Raw genomic sequence first — 21,957 nt, forward strand, 5'->3', positions numbered from 1 at the left:
GGCCAATCAAAAGAGCGGAGAAAGACTCGTGATCGGTAGTTAGCGTGTTGGTGATCAGCAGTTACCATAGTGACAGGTCAGACCCTGCTGTAGACGTTTCCCAGGTAGGAGCGGGGCCCGTAGTCTGTGGTGTGTGGCCCCTGACCAGCCCTCCTTATGCGATTTATTATCACTTCCTGCAGGGGCCGCCTGCAGGAAGTGATAATAAAAGGTGAAGGCCGGCGGCGGCTACGCGGGCCACATGACGAGGTCTGGCGGGCCTTGTGTTTGACACCCGTGCAGTAGATCATGCCGTGTAAACACGATCTCCTGCCGGCAAACAACAGTAGAGGATCTCAATACCGGAATTAAACAAATGCAATTGTGTGAAATGAAAACGGAAAAAAAACAACGGATCTGTCACTAAATACATTGAAAGTCAGTGGGTGGCAGATCGTTTTTTTTAAGCTCCTAAAAAAAAGTCAATATTGACTTACATTGTTTTTAGTGTCGGGATCAGTTTTTTTCCCATTTTTATGACCGGGCACAAAACCGCAGCTTGCAGCTGTGTTGTGTCCGGCCACAAAACGGAATGCTGACAGGACGGAGGACATCCTGATGCATCCTGAACAGATCTCTTTCCATTCAGAATACATGGGGACTAAACGGAACCGTTTCTGCCGGATTTCAATACCGGAAAACAACAACGCAAGTGTGAAAGTAGCTCATACCTGAGCAGTTTTTATAGATTATTGGGTGACACCTACCTTGCAGACAAGAATAGGCATTTCTACAATGGGCCGCCCGTTCCGTTCCGCAAATTTCGGAAGGCACACGGACAGGTTAGTTTTTTTGCGGATCTGCGATTTGCGGACCACAAAAAAACGGAACGGTCGTGTGCATGAAGCCTAAGTCACATCCCTAGGAAACCTAAATATTGACATGCACTTCCTCCCTGCATTGCTTCCTAACATAATCAATGAATGAAAATTACATGTATGTTTTGGTGTAATAGGAGGATCTATTGTAATATTCCTGCTATAGTACGTGAAACATTACAGGTGATTTTTGCACTAGAAGTACATTTATTTTAGAAGCTTGAACGTTAGACATTATGTCATTATATAACAGTATAGTATTTCAAAGCTCTTATTAACATGTAGAACAAGAACTGACAGAGCTAGGTACCGGTACTTTATTTTGCAGCTCGGGTATAAAAAATATTTCACATGCCTCAGGGCTTGGTGCTCGGAGGCTCAGTTCAGATTCTGCCAAAAAAGGCCAGGCAAAAAAGTAATTTTTTTCTGCTATAAAAGTGGACTCCTTAACAACAACCAAACAGACCCCATTATAGTTAATGGGTTCTGTTCAGCTCTGTTTGCTTCAGTTATGTGCTGAATCCGGACCTTCCATTATTTTTGTAGTTCAGCTCTTCTAATGGATCACTAGCACTGGTGTGAACATACCCTTAGAACATTATTGCATTTGTTACATCCAGGATAATATTAGCCTTTCCTCAACTTATTTTTATTTTTTGTGTGTTTTTTCTTGCTTGTAGCATAACACAGCAGGCATCAATTGTGAGAAGTGTGCAATAGGCTATTTTAGACCCCATGGGGTCCCGAAAGAAGCTCCACATGGCTGCATACGTAAGTTTTTAATGTACTTTGTTTTCTGTGTCCTTGCATTTATAAAAATACTTTTGTCTATGAGTAGACCTCACATGTGGAAGAATTTCTAGTAATTTTCAGCGCGGGTGCAATAGTTGACGTGAACGCATAGCACCCGCACTGAATTCTAAACCCATTCATTTCAATGGGTCTGTGTACATGAGCGTTTTTTTTTTTTTCACGCATCAGTTCTGCGTTGCGAGAAAAATGAAGCATGTTCTATATACTGCGTTTTTCACGCCGCCCTAGCCTTATAGAAATGAATGGGGCTTCAGTGAAAAACGCATTGCATGCAGAGCATTTTTCACTGATGGTTGCGAGGAGATGTTGTTTGTAAACCTCCGTTTTTTATCACACGTGTGAAAAACGCCTAAAAACGCATTGCACCCGCGCGGAAAAAAATGAAAAACTGAAAGCAAGTGCAGACAAAACTGACTAAACTTGCTTGCAAAATGGTGCGAGTTTTCACTGAACGCACCCTGAACGCATCCAGAGCCAATCCGTCACGCTCGTGTGAAAGAGGCCTTACACCTCTGTATTTCTTAAACATATATTCTGTAAATGACATTCACATGAGGATTTCTTTTTGTTAAATAGATAATAAAACAAAAAGGCAGAAACATTAAGTTTTGTCAAAGACCATGATTTTTTATTAGTATAGTAGTCAAACATAGGTTTAGTATAAACAGCTGAGACGGTCCATGTTTATTCTTTCAGGTCAGTAGTATTTAGTGATTTGGACAGAATTGGTGAAATGTAAAGTAAGGCTCACAAATAAGCTTGGTTTTTCCTTCATGTGAATTCTACATCATAATATCCAACATGAACTACTGTATAAAAGGAAGTACTATGGTTACCAACCGGTACACAGCTAGCAAACTTGGATCCTGCTACCAGTCTTCCTTAACCACTCCAGTTGGTAGGGAGCTAGGCCTACCCCTAGATTCTTTACCAGAGTCTCCTGCAAGGTCATAGGGACCCAAGGACTTGTCTGTGGAGTAAGATAGCAGAAAACTGGTGCAATATGGTGCCTATGGTAGTCATCCACGGGAGAGCTAGATAGGACTAAACATGGCATTAGTCATTAGAGCAACAATGTAACCCTCAGAAGTATCATGTGTCTTAGCTTTCAGTTAATTGCCTAAGTGTTTAACAAGTGAATAGTGTATTGACGAGCAGAACATATTCACTATATAAAGTATTCCTACCTGCAGCAGCATCTCATCATGTCCGTTAGTGTCTATGTAGAAGCAGATCTCTGTTTGTTTTTTTACACTAAAATTTATTACCAAAATGACAACATCACCTACAGAAAGGCAGTGTGTAAATACACATGTGTCATGTAACACTGCTGCTTACTGAAAGTCAGAAATGACATGATGTGTAGGGTGTCACATGATTGATGCCATGTTTCAGTTAGGCCATGAATACATTACACAGGACTGATGAATGGGTTATACCATTCCACTGCATATAGGGGTCAACCACCTCATATAAGAAAGGTTTGTATGCAGAATTTGAAATACATGCATAGTAGAAAATTGTATGATTTCCTATTATATATAAAAAATTAAATAAAAATTTAAAATAAAAACTGGAATACCCCTTTAAATCCCGCCTAGCTTTGGGATTGGACACCGAGACAGGAATCTGATTGGCCATCTGAAGTTTTACTCGTCGGCATGGCTACCCTCCCAACACAGATTTTGGCTGAATAAACTCCTGACATTGTATATATAGTGCCATGGAAACTTTTCACTTATTATTAACTGATAATATTGTTTGGCTTTCTTGCCTGCCTCCTTCTCCATGTAGATATCTGGTGTGGTTATAAATCTGGCATATCTATGGTACTCATATGATGTTTATCTTGTAACATAACAGCAATAAATATTTCCTCGCTATTAAAAATGCATTAATAATCTTCCCAAGCTTGCAGCTGTAATCCGGAACATTCACTTGGATGTGAGGAAGGGTCAGGAAGGTGCTACTGCCAGCCCAACTTTAGTGGAAGGAACTGTGAGAGGTGTGCAGAAGGCTTCTACGGCTACCCAGTCTGTCTGAGTAAGTAATCGAGAACAGGCCTCCTTAATGAACATTACAATAAGCATGACTCATGTTCAGTGCAATACAACTAAAAAAATGTATATAGAAACATTTATTAGGACCAGCGTTTTACACGCCGGTCTTAATAAAGCCCTGTACCTGGCGGTTCGCCGAAGTTATGAAGAGCTTCTGAGCTGTCTTACATTTAGACCATTTTCTACGGCTAAAACAGGCATAGAATATAATAAATGAGACAGGCCTGCCAGCCAGTCCCCTGTCCCGCCCACATCACAATTTTAGGCCTGGCGTGAGCTGGGCGAAGTCACAGATAGCAGTGCAACTAACCGTTGTGCCGCCATCTGCGCCTGAAATACGCCTAATTTAGGCGTATTTCCGTATAATAAATGACCCACTAAGGCCCTGATTTGTCAACAGTGGATGGACAATTGAAGTTCGTCTTCGGATTTATCTATTTGTGTAAAGGTAGTAGTCCGTGCATCAACTTTATGAAAGTGGCTTACAGCATTTGTTAAATTTAGCTCAGGCAAATTAGAACATTCTGACTTATTTTCACCTGACACAATGACGGCTGGTCAGGAATGGAGAGCAGTTGGGACTGATGAGCCCTAAATACGGACCCAGCAGTGAAACCCCTGTGTTTCTCCTTCACCCCTACACAATATAATGGGATGAGGTCTATGAGACCACAACCCTAATATATCTATAGTGAAACAATAGAACGCACCTGACAAAAACACAAAAAGTTAAATACAAGATATCTTAAACATGGAACATATGCATGTGCTGCATTGCTAACGGCTGTCACTGTGCAGCCCTTGCATGAAATTACTATTCGGAAGCTATAGCTACACAAACCAGGCCCCCCCATACAGGACAGAAAGGTTTTTCCACTGCCTCATTTGCTAAAAGTTGTTAGAGGGTAGAGTCCTGACCAAGTTTTCACCTCCAGTAGAAGAGGGGATGATCACAACCCTCTTGCCCTGGGCCCCATAGCAGTCGCATGGTCTGCCACTATGGTAGTTACGCCCCTGATTTAGGAAACTGGGCAGGGCCCAAGATGTGACCCATTTTGCTCTAAAAATGCAACACATTACTGGCTTAAAATTCTCTCACAATGTAAGCCAACCAAAAGTTTGTATAGCGTTAGACAAGTGTCTAGCCCTGCATCACATTTATTTAGCTTGAGCCACTGTGAAAAATATTTGAGAAGCTCTGACAGATGTTCTTCAGTACCTCTTGCTTGAGGTTCTTTTGTTTTGGTTTCGTTTTGTCATCTCGTTTCCCTCCCTCAGCTGTCATCTAGTTGCACTGATTGCATCCCTTTATATCCCCTCCCATTGTGCTCACTGCTAGATGCTGCAACTGCTGGTTCCTCAGCTAAGTCTTTTCCTTTATTTGTTTTTTTCCTGTTGGCTTGATTCTAGGTGACCCTGACTCCCTCCGTATTAAGTGCAGGGAGCCGGTGGCCATGTCCCCTCGCTATTGTATGGTTTTCAGGTGTCACTCAGTCTAGGTACGAGGGCATGCAATTTTCTATCATTAAGATCTTTGCATGGGCTGAGCAGTCAGGGAGAGCTCTAGGGATTTTATAGGGCTCACCCATATGTTCCTTAGTTTGGGATCAAGTCAGTTGGATCTTTATTTGTGACTTCTAGTTTTCTGCAACACCATCCGTGACAGGTCTAGACACTCTGGGGGAGATTTATCAAGAACGGTGCTTTCTACGCTGGTCTTTATATCCTCTGCGCTGCTGGAATATGTACGTAATTGATGATGAGGCCTCCTCAAAAATTAGGCGCATCCTCCGGCAGTCTGTGCACTCAGTCGCTGTAGATTTCTGACTTCATTGGCACCAGAAAACTGTCAGGGTGGCGTAAAAAGAGGCAACAACTGCAACTTTTTTTTTTCTTCTTCAAAAAGTCGCATTTAAAAAATCTGAAACACACAGTTTATGACGTTTTAAAGACACTTTTCTGGTACAAGGAAGATGATCAATCTCCCCATGAGTTTGCACCATGTACAACATTAGTAAATATGGGCCATTGTGCTGCATTGAAGGGAACTTCCGGTTGTTAAAAGTTATCCCCTATCCACAGTACCTCTCGGAGCCCCCAAAATGAACGGAGCAGCAAGTCAGGCATGTGCACTGCTGCTCCATTCTTCTTGAAATAGCCTTGCGCTGTACTCGGCTGTACTCCCAAGAGATGAATGGAGCGGCAGTGTGAATGCTCGACCTGCTGCTCCATTCATTTCAGAGGGCTCTGATGAGTATGGGGTACCCATTCTCATGATCTGTGGGAATCCCAGCGATCTAATAGTTACCCCCTATCTTGAAGCATCAAAATGAGAGGCTACAGGAGAGTGGTGGGTGATAAAAACTACTTTACTAAAACCTTTCAGGGCATCATATTTATAAAGCAGTGTGAAGCGACTACCCAGATGAGTTGTCAGCTAAATTTATGCTAAAAGGTTTGTCCAATGTCTCAGTTTCCCCAGCGAGATGGGACTAAGTGCCACAGATTGCTGGGCTTACATAAAAAGCCGTGCAGGCCGACACTCCACTGTTCCCGTATCATTCATCATAGTGAGGTTTGGTAGCAGTATAAATCACAGCTAAGACGATATCCCGTCAGAAGGAGTAATACCACAGGAAGTATATATGTATATTTAAAGTAATCACAGGGAACAACCTGTTCTAAAACGTAGCCTTTAATCTAATTTACATAAAATAACGGACTCCCACGAACATACATAAACAAAGAAACAAAAAAGAAAGAAAAGATATAGCCTTGATGGCATGGGATGATACTGTAATGTCCAGATGGCAGGCTCAGTGATGGACAGGGTGGACAGTTGTAAATTCTAATCTGTCCCTATGCCTAACCCTAGGCTCAAACCCCTGCCTAGGAACGGAATGGCCGCCCTGATAAGGACGATCCCGTGTTCTGGAACCTCCTGCTGAGTCCTATGTATACCCTATAGTGTAGGTTGTAACCTCGGTCAGGGCCTACTCTAGGTATATAGAACAAAAAAAAAAGGAATTACAGTGTATTAAGCGATTGATCTCCCACAATCATAAGAACTACGTACTGTGGGTGAGCAATTGCTCCCAAAGATAATATCATGCCAAATTCGCAAGATACCACAGGTGTTATTGCCTATGGATCTATATGTCATAAAAAAAAATGATCTCAAAATTGCCGTACACAATTTGTACCTGCCGATGTATCATCAATATAGATATATATGCTGAACACCAGAAATACTGCCTCCTAGGTTGGTGGCGTGTGGTCGGGTGTCAGAGTCCCAACGCGTTTCACCCTAATAGATTGCCGGGTTCCTCAGGGGACATGTTATAGTACAGTGCTATTATTTGGCATTGATAAGAGGTAGCAAGGCTAATCAGCCAGCCCCTCAATAGTGATGACAATATTTGACCAGATTGTTAACTGGTCAATATTAGTTCATTCATTAAATAGCTTATAAAGATAATGATTTAAAAAGGGCAGATGTCACAATCCTATACATAGACCACTGAAAAGCACCAGGTCAGTGCATAACTCATAGTAGTGACTGTATAGCATGAAGTGCAGGCTCCTGCAGGGGTATATAGATACATGCAGATATAGATGATTACCAACTTAACAATAGAATCAATGACCCTCTAAGACAAATATCATTCATGCAATCGCATGTGTGATGGACACTAAGATACAAAACAAGTAACAAGATACTACTTGCACGTGCCGGATACAGCCAAGGGGGCCCCAAATTATTCATGGGGTTGGCGGTGCATTCATTCGCAAAGTTCGGCCGCAGCCCCTGTACAAGCTGTTGAGAATAAATAAAGTAATGGTAATCAACCTAATGTGCCAATTGAGCCAATAGGTACCAGCCCGTTCCAGATAAAAGTCCACAGTTCATAGAGAAACTCACCGTTAGTGGTGCCTCACTGGTCCTGTATGTGAGGTCACCATGCCATAGAGCCCTTCCTGTTTAAATTACCCGCACTCACTTGATGGTGGGAGGGGCCGTGGATGTGCAGCCTATCCCTGTCCAGGCCCAGACTGGACGTGGGCCAGTGACGCAGAGAGCATAATCACACCCATAGTGGGTGTGTTTAACTGGCAGAATGACGCCGGCCGCTCCCCGATTGGCTACAGTTATCGAATATCCCATGTACCCTATACTTCCTATCCTCTCAGTGGTGTCCGCTACCTGCTCACAATGTCCGCTACCTGCTCATTGTGAGCAGGTAGCGGACACCACTGAGAGGATAGGAAGTATAGGGTACATGGGATATTCGATAACTGTAGCCAATCGGGGAGCGGCCAGCGTCATTCTGCCAGTTAAACACACCCACTATGGGTGTGATTATGCTCTCTGCGTCACTGGCCCACGTCCAGTCTGGGCCTGGACAGGGATAGGCTGCACATCCACGGCCCCTCCCACCATCAAGTGAGTGCGGGTAATTTAAACAGGAAGGGCTCTATGGCATGGTGACCTCACATACAGGACCAGTGAGGCACCACTAACGGTGAGTTTCTCTATGAACTGTGGACTTTTATCTGGAACGGGCTGGTACCTATTGGCTCAATTGGCACATTAGGTTGATTACCATTACTTTCTTTATTCTCAACAGCTTGTACAGGGGCTGCGGCCGAACTTTGCGAATGAATGCACCGCCAACCCCATGAATAATTTGGGGCCCCCTTGGCTGTATCCGGCACGTGCAAGTAGTATCTTGTTACTTGTTTTGTATCTTAGTGTCCATCACACATGCGATTGCATGAATGATATTTGTCTTAGAGGGTCATTGATTCTATTGTTAAGTTGGTAATCACCTATATCTGCATGTATCTATATACCCCTGCAGGAACCTGCACTTCATGCTATACAGTCACTACTATGAGTTATGCACTGACCTGGTGCTTTTCAGTGGTCTATGTATAGGATTGTGACATCTGCCCTTTTTAAATCATTATCTTTATAAGCTATTTAATGAATGAACTAATATTGACCAGTTAACAATCTGGTCAAATATTGTCATCACTATTGAGGGGCTGGCTGATTAGCCTTGCTACCTCTTATCAATGCCAAATAATAGCACTGTACTATAACATGTCCCCTGAGGAACCCGGCAATCTATTAGGGTGAAACGCGTTGGAACTCTGACACCCGACCACACGCCACCAACCTAGGAGGCAGTATTTCTGGTGTTCAGCCTATATATCTATATTGATGATACATCGGCAGGTACAAATTGTGTACGGCAATTTTGAGATCATTTTTTTTGATGACATATAGATCCATAGGCAATAACACCTGTGGTATCTTGCGAATTTGGCATGATATTATCTTTGGGAGCAATTGCTCACCCACAGTACGTAGTTCTTATGATTGTGGGAGATCAATCGCTTAATACACTGTAATTCCTTTTTTTTTTGTTCTATATACCTAGAGTAGGCCCTGACCGAGGTTACAACCTACACTATAGGGTATACGTAGGACTCAGCAGGAGGTTCCAGAACACGGGATCGTCCTTATCAGGGCGGCCATTCCGTTCCTAGGCAGGGGTTTGAGCCTAGGGTTAGGCATAGGGACAGATTAGAATTTACAACTGTCCACCCTGTCCATCACTGAGCCTGCCATCTGGACATTACAGTATCATCCCATGCCATCAAGGCTATATCTTTTCTTTCTTTTTTGTTTCTTTGTTTATGTATGTTCGTGGGAGTCCGTTATTTTATGTAAATTAGATTAAAGGCTACGTTTTAGAACAGGTTGTTCCCTGTGATTACTTGGTAGCAGTATAGCTTCTTCTGGTTGTGTGGCTCTCATTCACTACAATGGGAGTTACGGAAACAGAAGAGCACCAGCCCGCTCAGCCGTTTCCGTAAGCACCGACACCTAGGTATAGGGAAATGGCAGGATGGGACAAACCTTTTAAAGAATGAGTTTTCACTTGGAGCTCATTCGTTTTATTGTTCAATGAAAGGGGGAGATTTGCCCTTGAGAGAGGGTTTTATTTGGGCACACTTACTGAAATTTGTAGAGCATGATGCCGTCTCCAATGTTGAACAGTAAAAAGATCCAATATTTCTGCTGGAGGCCCCTAACATTACGCTTAAAGGGCTTCTTCCAATAAAAAATAAAAAAACACATTTTTTAAACAGATTTTCTAGTGGGTCATGGAGCTACAGGGGAAATGTAATGGTACAAGGCACCCATTCAAACCTCCACATACCTCTTTATAAAATCATAGGTACTATGAGGTACAGTATGGGTTGTAGGCTTTATTGTAGTTTCTGTTATTTGCATGCACCCTAGTTCTGTCGGTGTTTTTAGTGCACTTTGTGTATTGAGAACAGTGTGACAAAACCATACATATCTTTGAAGTAAAATGCTTCCATCTAGATCAGTGTAATAGAACAACCTATGTTTACACAGATCATTTTCCCAGAAAAAGCAATGAATTAAGCACAAAGCGTCAAGTGTCTGTACAATAGGCAAACACACTTAAGGAGTGTAAATAATGACACAAGAAAAAAGTACATGAACATTTCAGATTTCTGTGAACCGGTATGTCTATTGAGAAAAAACAACAACTTCTCTTTCAGTCCATACCCCAACTCAGCATTAGGCCCCCTGCACACGAACGTGTGCACCCCGTTGCCGTATTGCGGACCGCATTTGCGGGTGCCGTTCCGCGGGCATTCCGCATCACGGATGCGGACCCATTCACGGAACGGAAGCACGGAACGGAACCCTACGGAAGCACTACGGAATGCTTCCGTGGGGTTTTGTCCCGTACTTCCGTTCCGCAAAAAGATAGAACATGTCCTATCTTTTTGCAGATTGGCCGGATCGCGGACCCATTCACTTGACCTTCGGCCGGCGATCGTGCATTGCGGCCCGCAATTTGCGGGCCGCAGCACGGGCACAAGTCACACACGTTCGTGTGCAGGGGGCTTTAATAGAATGTACTCAAAGGAATGTACTCAAAGTCAGTTCACCTGAATTACTTCACCTGGGTGTGGTATTCTGTCTGAAGACTCTTACATACAGTGAGATGCATATTTCCTGTGAGAAAACTTTAGTTCTCATGAGGTAACATGCACTGTACATATTTAAATGTTCCTATGCAAATGGTAAAACAATAAAAAACATTGCAAAACAACAGAACATTAGAAGAAAATGTACATAATTTTTCTTGCTCTCAGACAGCCCTAAAAAGGATAGTGTTGTAGGGGATCAAGTCAGCCAATCAATTAGTAATGCAGATTTTTATTTATTTTTTTATAAAAATGTGTCACTAAACTTTTCAAAAAACTTTATATAACTCAATAGTACAGACGAATATAGGATACTTTGTAATATATCTTATCAGAGAAAAAAGCTTTTTTCTAGTGTTACCTGCAATTTTGTCATCCCCCCACACCTTTTACAAAATGTTCTCTGAAATTTGTGGGACCAAGAGGACTGCCTGCTCACTGAAGGATCAAATTACATCAACCCATACAGATTTATGGCAAGGGGAGGTGGAATAGTTGGTTGAAAGTGCAGAGAGAAACAAGCAGAGTGAGACAGATATGATTCAGCAGATTCTGCATCAACTCCTAAGGCCTCATGCACACGACAGTATTTTTTTCGGTCCGCAAAAAGGGGTTCCATTGCTCCGTGATCCGTGACCGTTTTTGTTTCCGTGTGCCTTCCTTTATTTTTGGAGGATCTCCAGACATGAAGGAAAGTAAAAAAGAATCTAAGTAGAGTTTGTCATGCAAATGATAGGAAAAAAACGGACGCGGATGCGCGGACGCGGATGACAATCTTGTGTGCCTCCGTGTTTTTTCACCGACCCATTGACTTGAATGGGTCCGCGAACCGTTGTCTGTGAAAAAAATAGGACAGGTCATATTTTTTTCACGGACTGAAACACGGATCACGGACGCGGATGACAAACGGTGCATTAGCCGAGTTTTCCACAGACCCATTGGAAGTCAATGAGTCCGCAGAAAATCACGGAAAATGGAACAACGGACACGGGACACAACAACGGTCGTGTGCATGAGGCCTAAATGTTATATTTCACCCCAAGCGCTTTATTCTCAACTATACTGCTGAGTAGTTCTTTGTAATGTCCTATTTGCACTTGTTAGGCCTCTGTCACACTTGCGTTGTCCGGATCCGGCGTGTACTCCACTTGCCGGAATTACACGCCGGATCCAGAAAAATGCAAGTGAACTGAAAGCATTTGAAGACGGATCCGTCTTCAAAATGCGTTCAGTGTTACTATGGCACCCAGGACTCTATTAAAGTCCTGGTTGCCATAGTAGTAGTGGGGAGCGGGGGAACAGTATACTTACCGTCCGTGCTGCTCCTGGGGCGCTCCAGAATGACGTCAGAGCACCCCATGCACATGGATGACGTGCCATGCGATCACGTGATCCATGCGCCTGGGGCGCCCTGACGTCACTCTGAAGCGCCCCGGAAGCCGCACGGACGGTAAGTATATTGCTCCCCGCTACACTTTACCATGGCTGCCAGGACTTTAGCGTCCCGGCAGCCATGGTAACCATTCAGAAAAAGCTAAACGTCGGGTCCGGCAATGCGCCGAAACGACGTTTAGCTTAAGGCCGGATCCGGATCAATGCCTTTCAATGGGCATTAATTCCGGATCCGGCCTTGCGGCAAGTGTTCAGGATTTTTGGCTGGAGCAAAAAGCGCAGCATGCTGCGGTATTTTCTCCAGCGAAAAAACATTCCGGTCCCGAACTGAAGACATCCTGATGCATCCTGAACGGATTTCTCTCCATTCAGAATGCATGGGGATAATCCTGATCAGGATTCTTCCGGCATAGAGCCCCGACGACGGAACTCTATGCCAGAAGAAAAGAACGCAAGTGTGAAAGCCCTTAGTGATTCTCAGTAAGTGAGAGCGTTAGGAAGTAGAATATGCTGTCTTTATGTATATTCTATGGGGAGACAGGATCAGCAATTATTCTCCACCCACCAGCTTTGAGACAGCAAAGAATTGAAGATGTAGCATATGCAAAGGAGAAAACTGCAAAAAATTACAAAAATAAGTCATATAATGGTCAGATATAATGCTATCACTCATGTACTGTATGCACTCACGAGCAGCCTTATTCTGAAAAGTTATGTAAACGCTTAGGTGTGCTTTAGGACCACAAACCTGGTAAATCTCTTTTGAAGTCATTAGGCTGGATTCACACTACACTCAGGTTTTCATGGTGCTTTAACGTTCAACAATTTGGTTGCTAAAAATTTAGCTGTCAGATATTTACTATTAGTCAGCTGGAAATATGGTGTTCTCTATAGACAATGTGTATATTTTTTATTTTAGTGTTTTTTTAGGGCATTTTTGACCCAGTGGCATTTTTTACACCACCCAGTATTTTTTGTGTGGGTGGTTTTGAGGGTGTGTGTTCAACTAACTTACGACAGATGTATTTACCCTTACTTTTTTCAAGTTTGGTTAAGGATGCCCAATAAAGCAAATGCTTGAAAACAAGATACATTGACAATGTAAAGTAAAGCAGTTTATTGAAATCAAAAGCACTGTGAATTCTCCCTGCAAGAGCCTATAACCCCTTGTCCCCTGATGAAGCTGCATGGAAGCTGAAACATGTTGGGGAAAGAGGGGAAGGTTTAGATCTTAGTTTTTTTTTAGAATCTTTTAGGCAGTCACTAGGCAATTTTGTGGTATAATGTGTGAATAGGAGGTATGCAACAAACTCTCTCCGCTCAGCACACAAGTTATAGCAGTGGTGTGAATGGTGTATGAATCTGGGGGTAAGCCACTAGGTGTGAGGTGTGCATGGTCTATTAAATAGGGGTTGATCTCCTCCATTTTTCAATCACTTTTATATCACTTCCTATAGGAGGTTAAACATAAAGGGAGATCAAGGAAAGTAGGGGTAGGGAATTAGCAAAATTACAAATCGCAAATATTAGCTTATATATGAATAATAAATAACAAAAGCATAGTGACAACATATCCTCCACTTTTAGATTAAGTCTCAGTATAAGACATCACTATAAGGCCTCATGCACACGACTGTTGTTTGCTTCCGCGTCCGTTCCGCCGATTTTAGCGTTTCAGGTGCGGACCCATTCATTTCTATGGAGCCGTTGAAAATGCGGATAGTGAACCGTTTGCCGTCCATGATCCGTGGTTCCAGTCCGTCCCAAAAATATAACTTGTCCTATTCTTGTCCGCTAAAAAACGCGGAGGCACACAAGATTGTTATCCGCGTCCATTTTATTCCTATCATTTGCATGGCAAACCTGTCTTAGACTTTTTTTTACCTTCCTTTATGTCTGGTGGTTCCCCAAAAATAAAGAAAGACACACTGAAACAAAAATGGATCACGGAACAATGAAACCCCATTTTGCGGAACAGAACACAACGGTCGTGTGCATGAGGCCTAAGTCAGACTTCTGAATCATATATACAGAATAAAAGCGGCAACAGATTATACCCTGAGTCAGTGGCGGATCCAGAGCCTGGTCTCGGGAGGGGCACTTCCAGATTATTTTCTGTCCGCCGCCACAAAACAATGGTGCTTATAGAACAGACTACACAGGGCAGCGGTATACTGTCTATTGTGTGGCACAGTGTATCCTATATGTGTATAACATAAACATATTCCACATGAAAACTTACAATTACTTGACTTGGCCCTGGGGATCTCGGACACCACTTCAACCCTATGGCCAGGGGCTCGGCGGAGCTGATGTGTTTTATCCTAATGAGAAAGATTTCATAATAAGGATTTGGAGAAGAGGCAGAGGGATAGCAGAGAAGGGAGAGGCTGGTGCTGCTACTAGGAGGTCATACCATGGGGGAGTAATAAAGCCCACCATAACGCCCCCCCCCAGTAGAAATAATTCTCCTTATATTGTGACAGTGCAAAAAATACCCCCTTGTAATGCCCCCAGGTGAGCTAATGTCCCCATAGTGTCCCCATAATGTGCCAGTATAAAATACCCCTATATAGTGCCCCCAGTAAATGCCCCCATAGTGCTCCACACCCTCCTTCCTCCTAGTGCCCCCCATAATGTACCAGTATAAAATGCTACAGTAGATGCCCTCAGTGTCCCCCATAATTTGCAAGTATAAAATACCCCTTCTTAGTGCCCCCCGTAGATGACCCCATAGTACTCCTCTCCCCCCTTCCCCATAGTACCCACCATAATGTGTCCCAGTATAAAATTGTAATGGAGAGAGCCCCTCATATAAAATACCTTTTCTTTGTGGCCTCAGTAGATGCCCCTATAGTGCCCCCAATAATGTGCCAGTAACAAGAGAAACCCCCCAATCATGTGCCAGTAATAACAGCCCCCCATGTGCCAGTAATAACAGCCCCCCCATGTGCCAGTAATAACAGCCCCCCCATGTGCCAGTAAAACCAGCCCCCCATGTGCCAGTAATAAAAGCCCCCCATGTGCCAGTAATAAAAGCCCCCTCCCATGTGCCAGTAATAACAGCCCCCCCATGTGCCAGTAATAACAGGCCCCCCATGTGCCAGTAATAACAGCCCCCCATGTGCCAGTAATAACAGCCCCCCATGTGCCAGTAATAACAGCCCCGCCATGTGCCAGTAATAACAGCCCCCCATGTGCCAGTATTAATAACAGCCCCCCCATGTGCCAGTATTAATAAAAGCCCCCCCATGTGCCAGTATTAATAACAACCCCCCCATGTGCCAGTATTAATAACAGCCCCCCATGTGCCAGTAATAACAGCCCCCCATGTGCCAGTATTAATAGCAGCCCCCCCTATGTGCCAGTATTAATAACAGCCCCCCATGTGCCAGCAATAACAGCCCCCCCGTGCCAGTAATAACAGCCCCCATGTGCCAGCAATAACAGCCCCCCCCCATGTGCCAATAAAAGTATTGTGTATAAATAAAAATAAAACACTTATACTTACCTCCATGTCAGCGATGCAGGCCTCTTCCGGCCTGTGTCCCGCGCTGTACGGATCAGGCGGCGCAATGACATCATCGCGCCGCCTGCGCCTGCCTCTGATAGGCTGCCGGCCTAGTGTCTGCAGCCTATCAGAGGAAGGGAAAGGGACACGCCTCGCCCTCCCCTGCCTCAGCACAGCCATCTGTATCACTGTCCTGAGGACGGCGATACAGATGACTATGGAGATGAGCGCTTCCACAATGGAAGCGTTCATCTCCCTGTGCCCCGCCTCCAGCTCGGGAGGGGGGGGGGTATTTGCCCCGTTGCCCCCCCTGGATCCGCCACTGCCATGAGTACTTATAAATGATATCTTGTTACCAGCCCATTACACAGAGCTCATTGCAAGCAAAGTGTTAACAACACAACCTTGTTATAGGTGCTAATAATTCAAAAATAGACAGCGCACACTGCGTAAAGTTTCATTTGACTCCACTATTTAGTGTAGACGCATAAAGCATCCAAGGGATCTACTATACACCACATATAATCACTCCTTATCAGTGTATATCACTTTATTTGTTGGTCAACCAAATAAATCTGCTGGGGTAAACGCCTTTTCAAATCTGTGGTCGTATTAAGACATGTTCCTTGTGCTTCCTGCCCTGGAGCGAAACGAAACCAGAATTCGATGTAAATATTGATAAAGAAAGGTGACACAATGTTTGATATCAGGGAGGAATAAGGTTGAGAGGGAACATGAAACTGCATGAATCATTCTTGGAATATAACCTTTGGGTACATTTAAGAACAAAAAAATATGTTATAACAGAAAGACTGTGAGACTGAATATCTCAGAAGAATACTTCCAGTGGAGCCTGTATGGTAATGCAAGGAGCGATACAGCCTCCGTGCAGTGGTGTGTGCCCGAGCGCTTAAAGGGGCTCTCCACTCTTTTATAAGTGATGGCCTGTACTCATCTAATCCCACTTCTTACATATTGCAATCCCGCCGATCACTTTTTCTGCAGTAGTTCTGAAGCTATCTGATCTGTTCCGGCACTATCTGATCGGCTTGACAAAAGTGGACCGAATCACTGTGTTTTGGATTTATATCTATTGCATACAAATATATCATTTTATGATGAATAAATAACCTATAGTTTACTGCCTTCTGGCGTGCTAGTGCTATCGATTTCCTTTTCTTTTGTATATGAACTGAAGAATCCTTCTGCTGGACCTCGACAAAAGATTAGGTTGTTTTTTCCAATAATTAATGATGTTAGCATGCTTATGTTTGCTGCGGCTCTCCGGGCTCCATACTTCTGGAACGTAACACATAGTTAAATACACTTGCTGTCATAGAACGTAACACATAGTTAAATACACATACTGTCACATATAGCTGTGACATGCTTATTTAAAGCTTGGGAGCAGTGTTTCGCAGTACCCCTGAGGAAGCCGCAGAGCATGGCGAATTGTGTGGGGACTCTTCAGACCTGACCCACTCTATTTCTGTTACCTATTTTGCCTATATCCAATACATTTCATTTATTTATTGGTCCTTTATTTCATAACAGCTTTATCTCTTACATTCATCTTTTCCAATAATAATTTTACAAAACTTTAAATTTACCCGGATTTATTATGAATAGAAAGGTAAGAGTTGACAGAAAACTAATACAATGTGGCTGTACTTTTTATTATTAAATTCAGGTCCGTTGCACACCACCATATTGGATGTGGACCCATGTATTTTGGTGTCCGCATCCATGTGTCCGTGCTGCCGTTCCGCAAAGATGATAGAACATGTTTTATTTTTGTCCATTTTGTAGCAGTTCTAGGCAGTTCTACAAAAGGGACCACGGAAAGCTTGGGATGAACACAGCTAGACTGCAAAATGGATAGTTGTGTGCATGAGGCCTCTCAAAGATGTCCGTTATAACAAAGCAAAAAAATCCTTAGTCCTGTTGCATTGGTGATTACTGTAAGGGTACTTTCACACTTGCGTACCGCCGCTCTGTCCCCATTGACTATAATGGGGACGGGGGCGGAGCTCCGGCGCAGCACGGCGAAAGACCGCCGGACTAAAAGTCCTGCATGTCCGACTTTTAAGTCCGGCGGCCTCTCACTGCGAACTGCCGTGCTGCACCGAAGCTCCGCCCCGTCCCCATTATAGTCAATGGGGATGGAGCGGCGGCACAGGGAAATAGCAGAAGGACGGATCCGACAGGGTGAACAGCCTGTCTGATCCGTCCTTCCGCAAGTGTGAAAGTACCCTAAGGCTACTTTTCCATCACCGTTATGAATTCCGGTGGGGCTGTTCCAGCAGAGATGCTGCCGGATACAAATCGAATGCCTGCCGGCTCCATTAAGTCGGCCAGAACAGCCTGCCGTAATTCACAACGGAGATTTTACTTTTACCAGATAAGACTACTTTCACACTCGCATTTTGGGCAGATCCGTCATGAATCTGCAAAAACTGATCCGTTACAATAATACAACCGCATGCATCCGTTTGTATTATCTGTAACATAGCCAAGACGGATCCGTCATGAACTCTATTGAAAGTCTATGGAAGACGGATACATTTTCTATTGTGCTAGATTGTGTCAGTGAAAACGGATCCATCCCCATTGACTTACATTGTGTGCCAGGACGGATCAGTTTGACTCAGTTTTGTCAAGTGGACAGCAAAACGCTGCAAGCCAGAGCGGAATGGAGATTGATCGGAGGAAAACTGATGCATTCAGAGCGGATCCTTTTCCATTCAGAATGCATTAGGGCAAAACTGATCCGTTTTGGACCGCTTGTGAGAGCCCTGAACAGATCTCACAAACGGAAAGCCAAAACGCCAGTGTGAAACAGATGTAACTTTCCATTAAAATCTACAGCCAGGTCCATAAATATTGGGACATCGACATAATTCTAACATTTTTGGCTCTATACACCACCGGATTTGAAATTAAACTAACAAGATGCGCTTTAACTGCAGACTGTTGGCTTTAATTTGAGGGTATTTACATCCAATCAGGTGAACAGTGTGGGAATTACAACAGTTTGCATATGTGCCTCCCACCTGTTAAGGAATCAAAAGTAATGGGACAGAATAATAATCATAAAACTTTCACTTTTTAATACTTGGTTGCAAATCCTTTGCAGTCAATTACATCCTTAAGTCTGGAATGCATAGACATCACTAGACGCTGGGTCTCATCCCTGGTGATGCTCTGCCAGGCCTCTACTGCAACTGTCTTCAGTTCCTGCTTGTTCTTGGGGCATTTTCCCTTCAGTTTTGTATTCAGCAAGTGAAATGCATGCTTAATCGGATTCAGGTCAGGTGATTGACTTGGCCATTGCATAACATTCCACTTCTTTCCCTTAAAATACTCTTTGGTTGCTTTTGCAGCATGCTTTGGTTCATTGTCCATCTGCACTGTGAAGCGCCGTCCAATGAGTTCTGTTATTTCCCGAAAACACTTCAGAATTCTTCCTGCTGCTTTTTTCAGCAGTCAGATAATCAATAAATACAAGAGAACCAGTTCCATTGGCAGCCATACATGCCCACGTCATGACACCACCACCACCATGCTTCACTGATGAGGTGGTATGCTTAGGATCATGAGCAGTTCCTTTCCTTCTCCATTCTCTTCTCTTCCCATCACTCTGGTACAAGTTGATCTCATCTGTCCATAGGATGTTGTTCCAGAACTGTGAAGGCTTTTTTAGATGTCATTTGGCAAACTCTAATCTGGCCTTCCTGTTTTTGAGGCTCACCAATGGTTTACATCTTGTGGTGAACCCTCTGTATTCACTCTAGTGAAGTCTTCTCTTGATTGTTGGCTTTAACACACATACACCTACCTCCTGGAGAGTGTTCTTGATCTGGCCAACTGTTGTGAAGGGTGTTTTCTTCAGCAGGGAAAGAATTGTTCGGCCATCCACCACAGTTGTTTTCCATGGTCTTCCGGTCTTTTGGTGTTGCTGAGCTCCCCGATGCGTTCCTTCTTTTTAAGAATGGCTTGCTTCACTGATAGTGACAGCTCTTTGGATCTCATCTTGAGAGTTGACAGCAACAGGTTCCAAATACAAATAGCACACTTGAAATGAACTCTGGACCTTTTATCTGCTCATTGTAATTGGGATAATGAGGGAATAACACACACCTGGCCATGGAACAGCTGAGAAGCCAATTGTCCAAAAAGTGGGAGGCACATATGCAAACTGTTGTAATTCCTACACCGTTCACCTGATTTGGATGTAAATACCCTCAAATTAAAGCTGATGTTCTGCAGTTAAAGCACATCTTTGTTTCATTTTAAATCCATCGTGGTGGTGTATAGAGCCAATATTTATAGACCTGACTGTATGTTGCTGTTTTCTTGCCTAAGGGCTGTTTTCAAGAGCATTAGGCGTCCTGTAGGTAAGACCTCGCCTCCCTGATTAGGCATTTATCATGACAGTGCAAATTGATGATCCCAAGGGATTTCTTTTGCACTGCATGGAATAAAAAAGATGGAAACATCAGCACAGAAATGTTTTTGGGAATGTACGTTGGCACTTTTCTCTTTCAGAACTACTGTCCTCAGCTAAATATGGGAATTCTATAATATATTTGTTATTTTCAGGAATTCCTTTTTATCCTGTTCCTACATCATCAATTCCTGTGGAACCGACTGCTGGAAGCATACAAGGCAAGATATTACCATTATCTGTAAAACTTAGTTACAGGAAAGCACATTTATCTCAGCACCATGAAGTCAGCATCCTCACCATACACCAGCGGTGTGATTCCCTACACACAGAACTGCCACAATCATTTATATTTATCTCATGCTGCAGATATACAGTATGCCACAAATCCATAGTGCACTCGCAAATCAGGGCGTGAAAAGTAAGCCATTGCCTATTGGCCCCATATCCTAGCGAGCCTCCCAACAAAGTAACAAACTCAAACCATCCAGAATTATTTAGCAGGCATTTATATGGTAGAAGTATTCAGAAATTAAACTGCAGCATTTTGTGGGAATCTTTTAGCGGTATTATGTAGGGAGAAAATGTAGGGAGAATTATTTGGATAATACATATATAGTGATATTATGTGGGCTGTATATGATATTATTATCGTGGCAGTTTTGTTTGTGCTGAAAAATCTTTATTGTTGTCATGGTCCCTATTTTCTGTAAAACCGGCCCTGAATGTGTCTCCTCTTTCCAGACAACTTCTTAATGGAGTTCTCCAGGCTACAGATATTCATGTCCAATACCTAGTACCTGCACCGATCAGCTGATTTGGGGTTACTGCGGTGCCGGATACTAACAGTGTACAGGGATGAAGCAGACGCTTTGGAACACTATGTGGTTTTCAGTAGCAGCATACTGGAACTCAACCCACTCACTTGAATGGGAGCTAAGCTGCAGTACACCGGCACAGCCACCACACAGTATACGGAGCTAATTGCACCATACACTGTATAGTCTCTGGAGACGCGGCAGCCCAAAACAGCTGATCGGTGGGAATATTGGGTGTCGGACCCCCATTGATCTGGTATTGATGACCAATCCTGAGAATATCTGTAGCCTGGAGAACTCCTTTAAGCCTTTGGTTCTCAGTGGAAAAATGACAGCTTAGGGTGGGTTCACACTAGCGTTAGGGATTCCGTTATGGCTTTCTGTGGTTATAACAGAAAATAACGGAATACCCAGACAGAATGCAAAACAGAAGCCTTTAAAAGGCATTCCGTTTGCTTTCCATCCTAATAGAAGTCTATGGGAAAGCATAATGGATCCGTCTGGGTCCCGTTATGCAAGACAGAAAACAAAGTCCTTTCGACGGTACTTTGTTTTCTGTCTTGCATAACCGGACCCAGACGGATCCGTTTTGATTCCCATAGACTTCTATTAGGACGGAAAACAAGCGGAATGCCTTTTAAAGGCTTCCGTTTTGCATTCGGTCATAATACAGGTCTATAGGCAGAAGAACGGATCAGTCCTTCCGTCTTATGAATTCCGTTATTTTCCGTTATAAGCATGTTATAACGAAAAGCCATAACGGAATCCCTAACACTAGTGTGAACCCACCCGTAGCTGTTTATTTAGAAGGGAGCTCTTACCATTCATTCTCTGCATGTTTAACCCACACGCATTTGTATGTGACTCCTATTCATCTCAATAGGAGCCATATAAAAGTGCATACAGATACAGTAAGAGCACTATTGTTGTACAGTACATGTGTGGGGAACAGAGGGGCTTGTATTCCTTAGTAAAGAAGCAGAACTGAGCTATAAAGGCGGATAAGATATTCTAACTT

At 43.4% G+C, this 21,957-nt stretch overlaps 1 protein-coding gene across 1 annotated transcript in view; it reads left to right on the forward strand.

Moving 5' to 3' along the window:
• LAMA3 (laminin subunit alpha 3) overlaps positions 1 to 21,957 on the forward strand; it is a 238,456-nt gene that overhangs the window by 49,801 nt on the left and 166,698 nt on the right. Inside the window, 3 exon segments of the mRNA XM_044295643.1 lie at positions 1,538 to 1,628; positions 3,582 to 3,713; positions 20,277 to 20,342. Coding sequence (XP_044151578.1) covers positions 1,538 to 1,628; positions 3,582 to 3,713; positions 20,277 to 20,342 — 289 coding nt within the window.

Source organism: Bufo gargarizans, chromosome 5, assembly GCF_014858855.1.
Source record: "Bufo gargarizans isolate SCDJY-AF-19 chromosome 5, ASM1485885v1, whole genome shotgun sequence".
Classification (NCBI taxonomy): domain Eukaryota; kingdom Metazoa; phylum Chordata; class Amphibia; order Anura; family Bufonidae; genus Bufo; species Bufo gargarizans.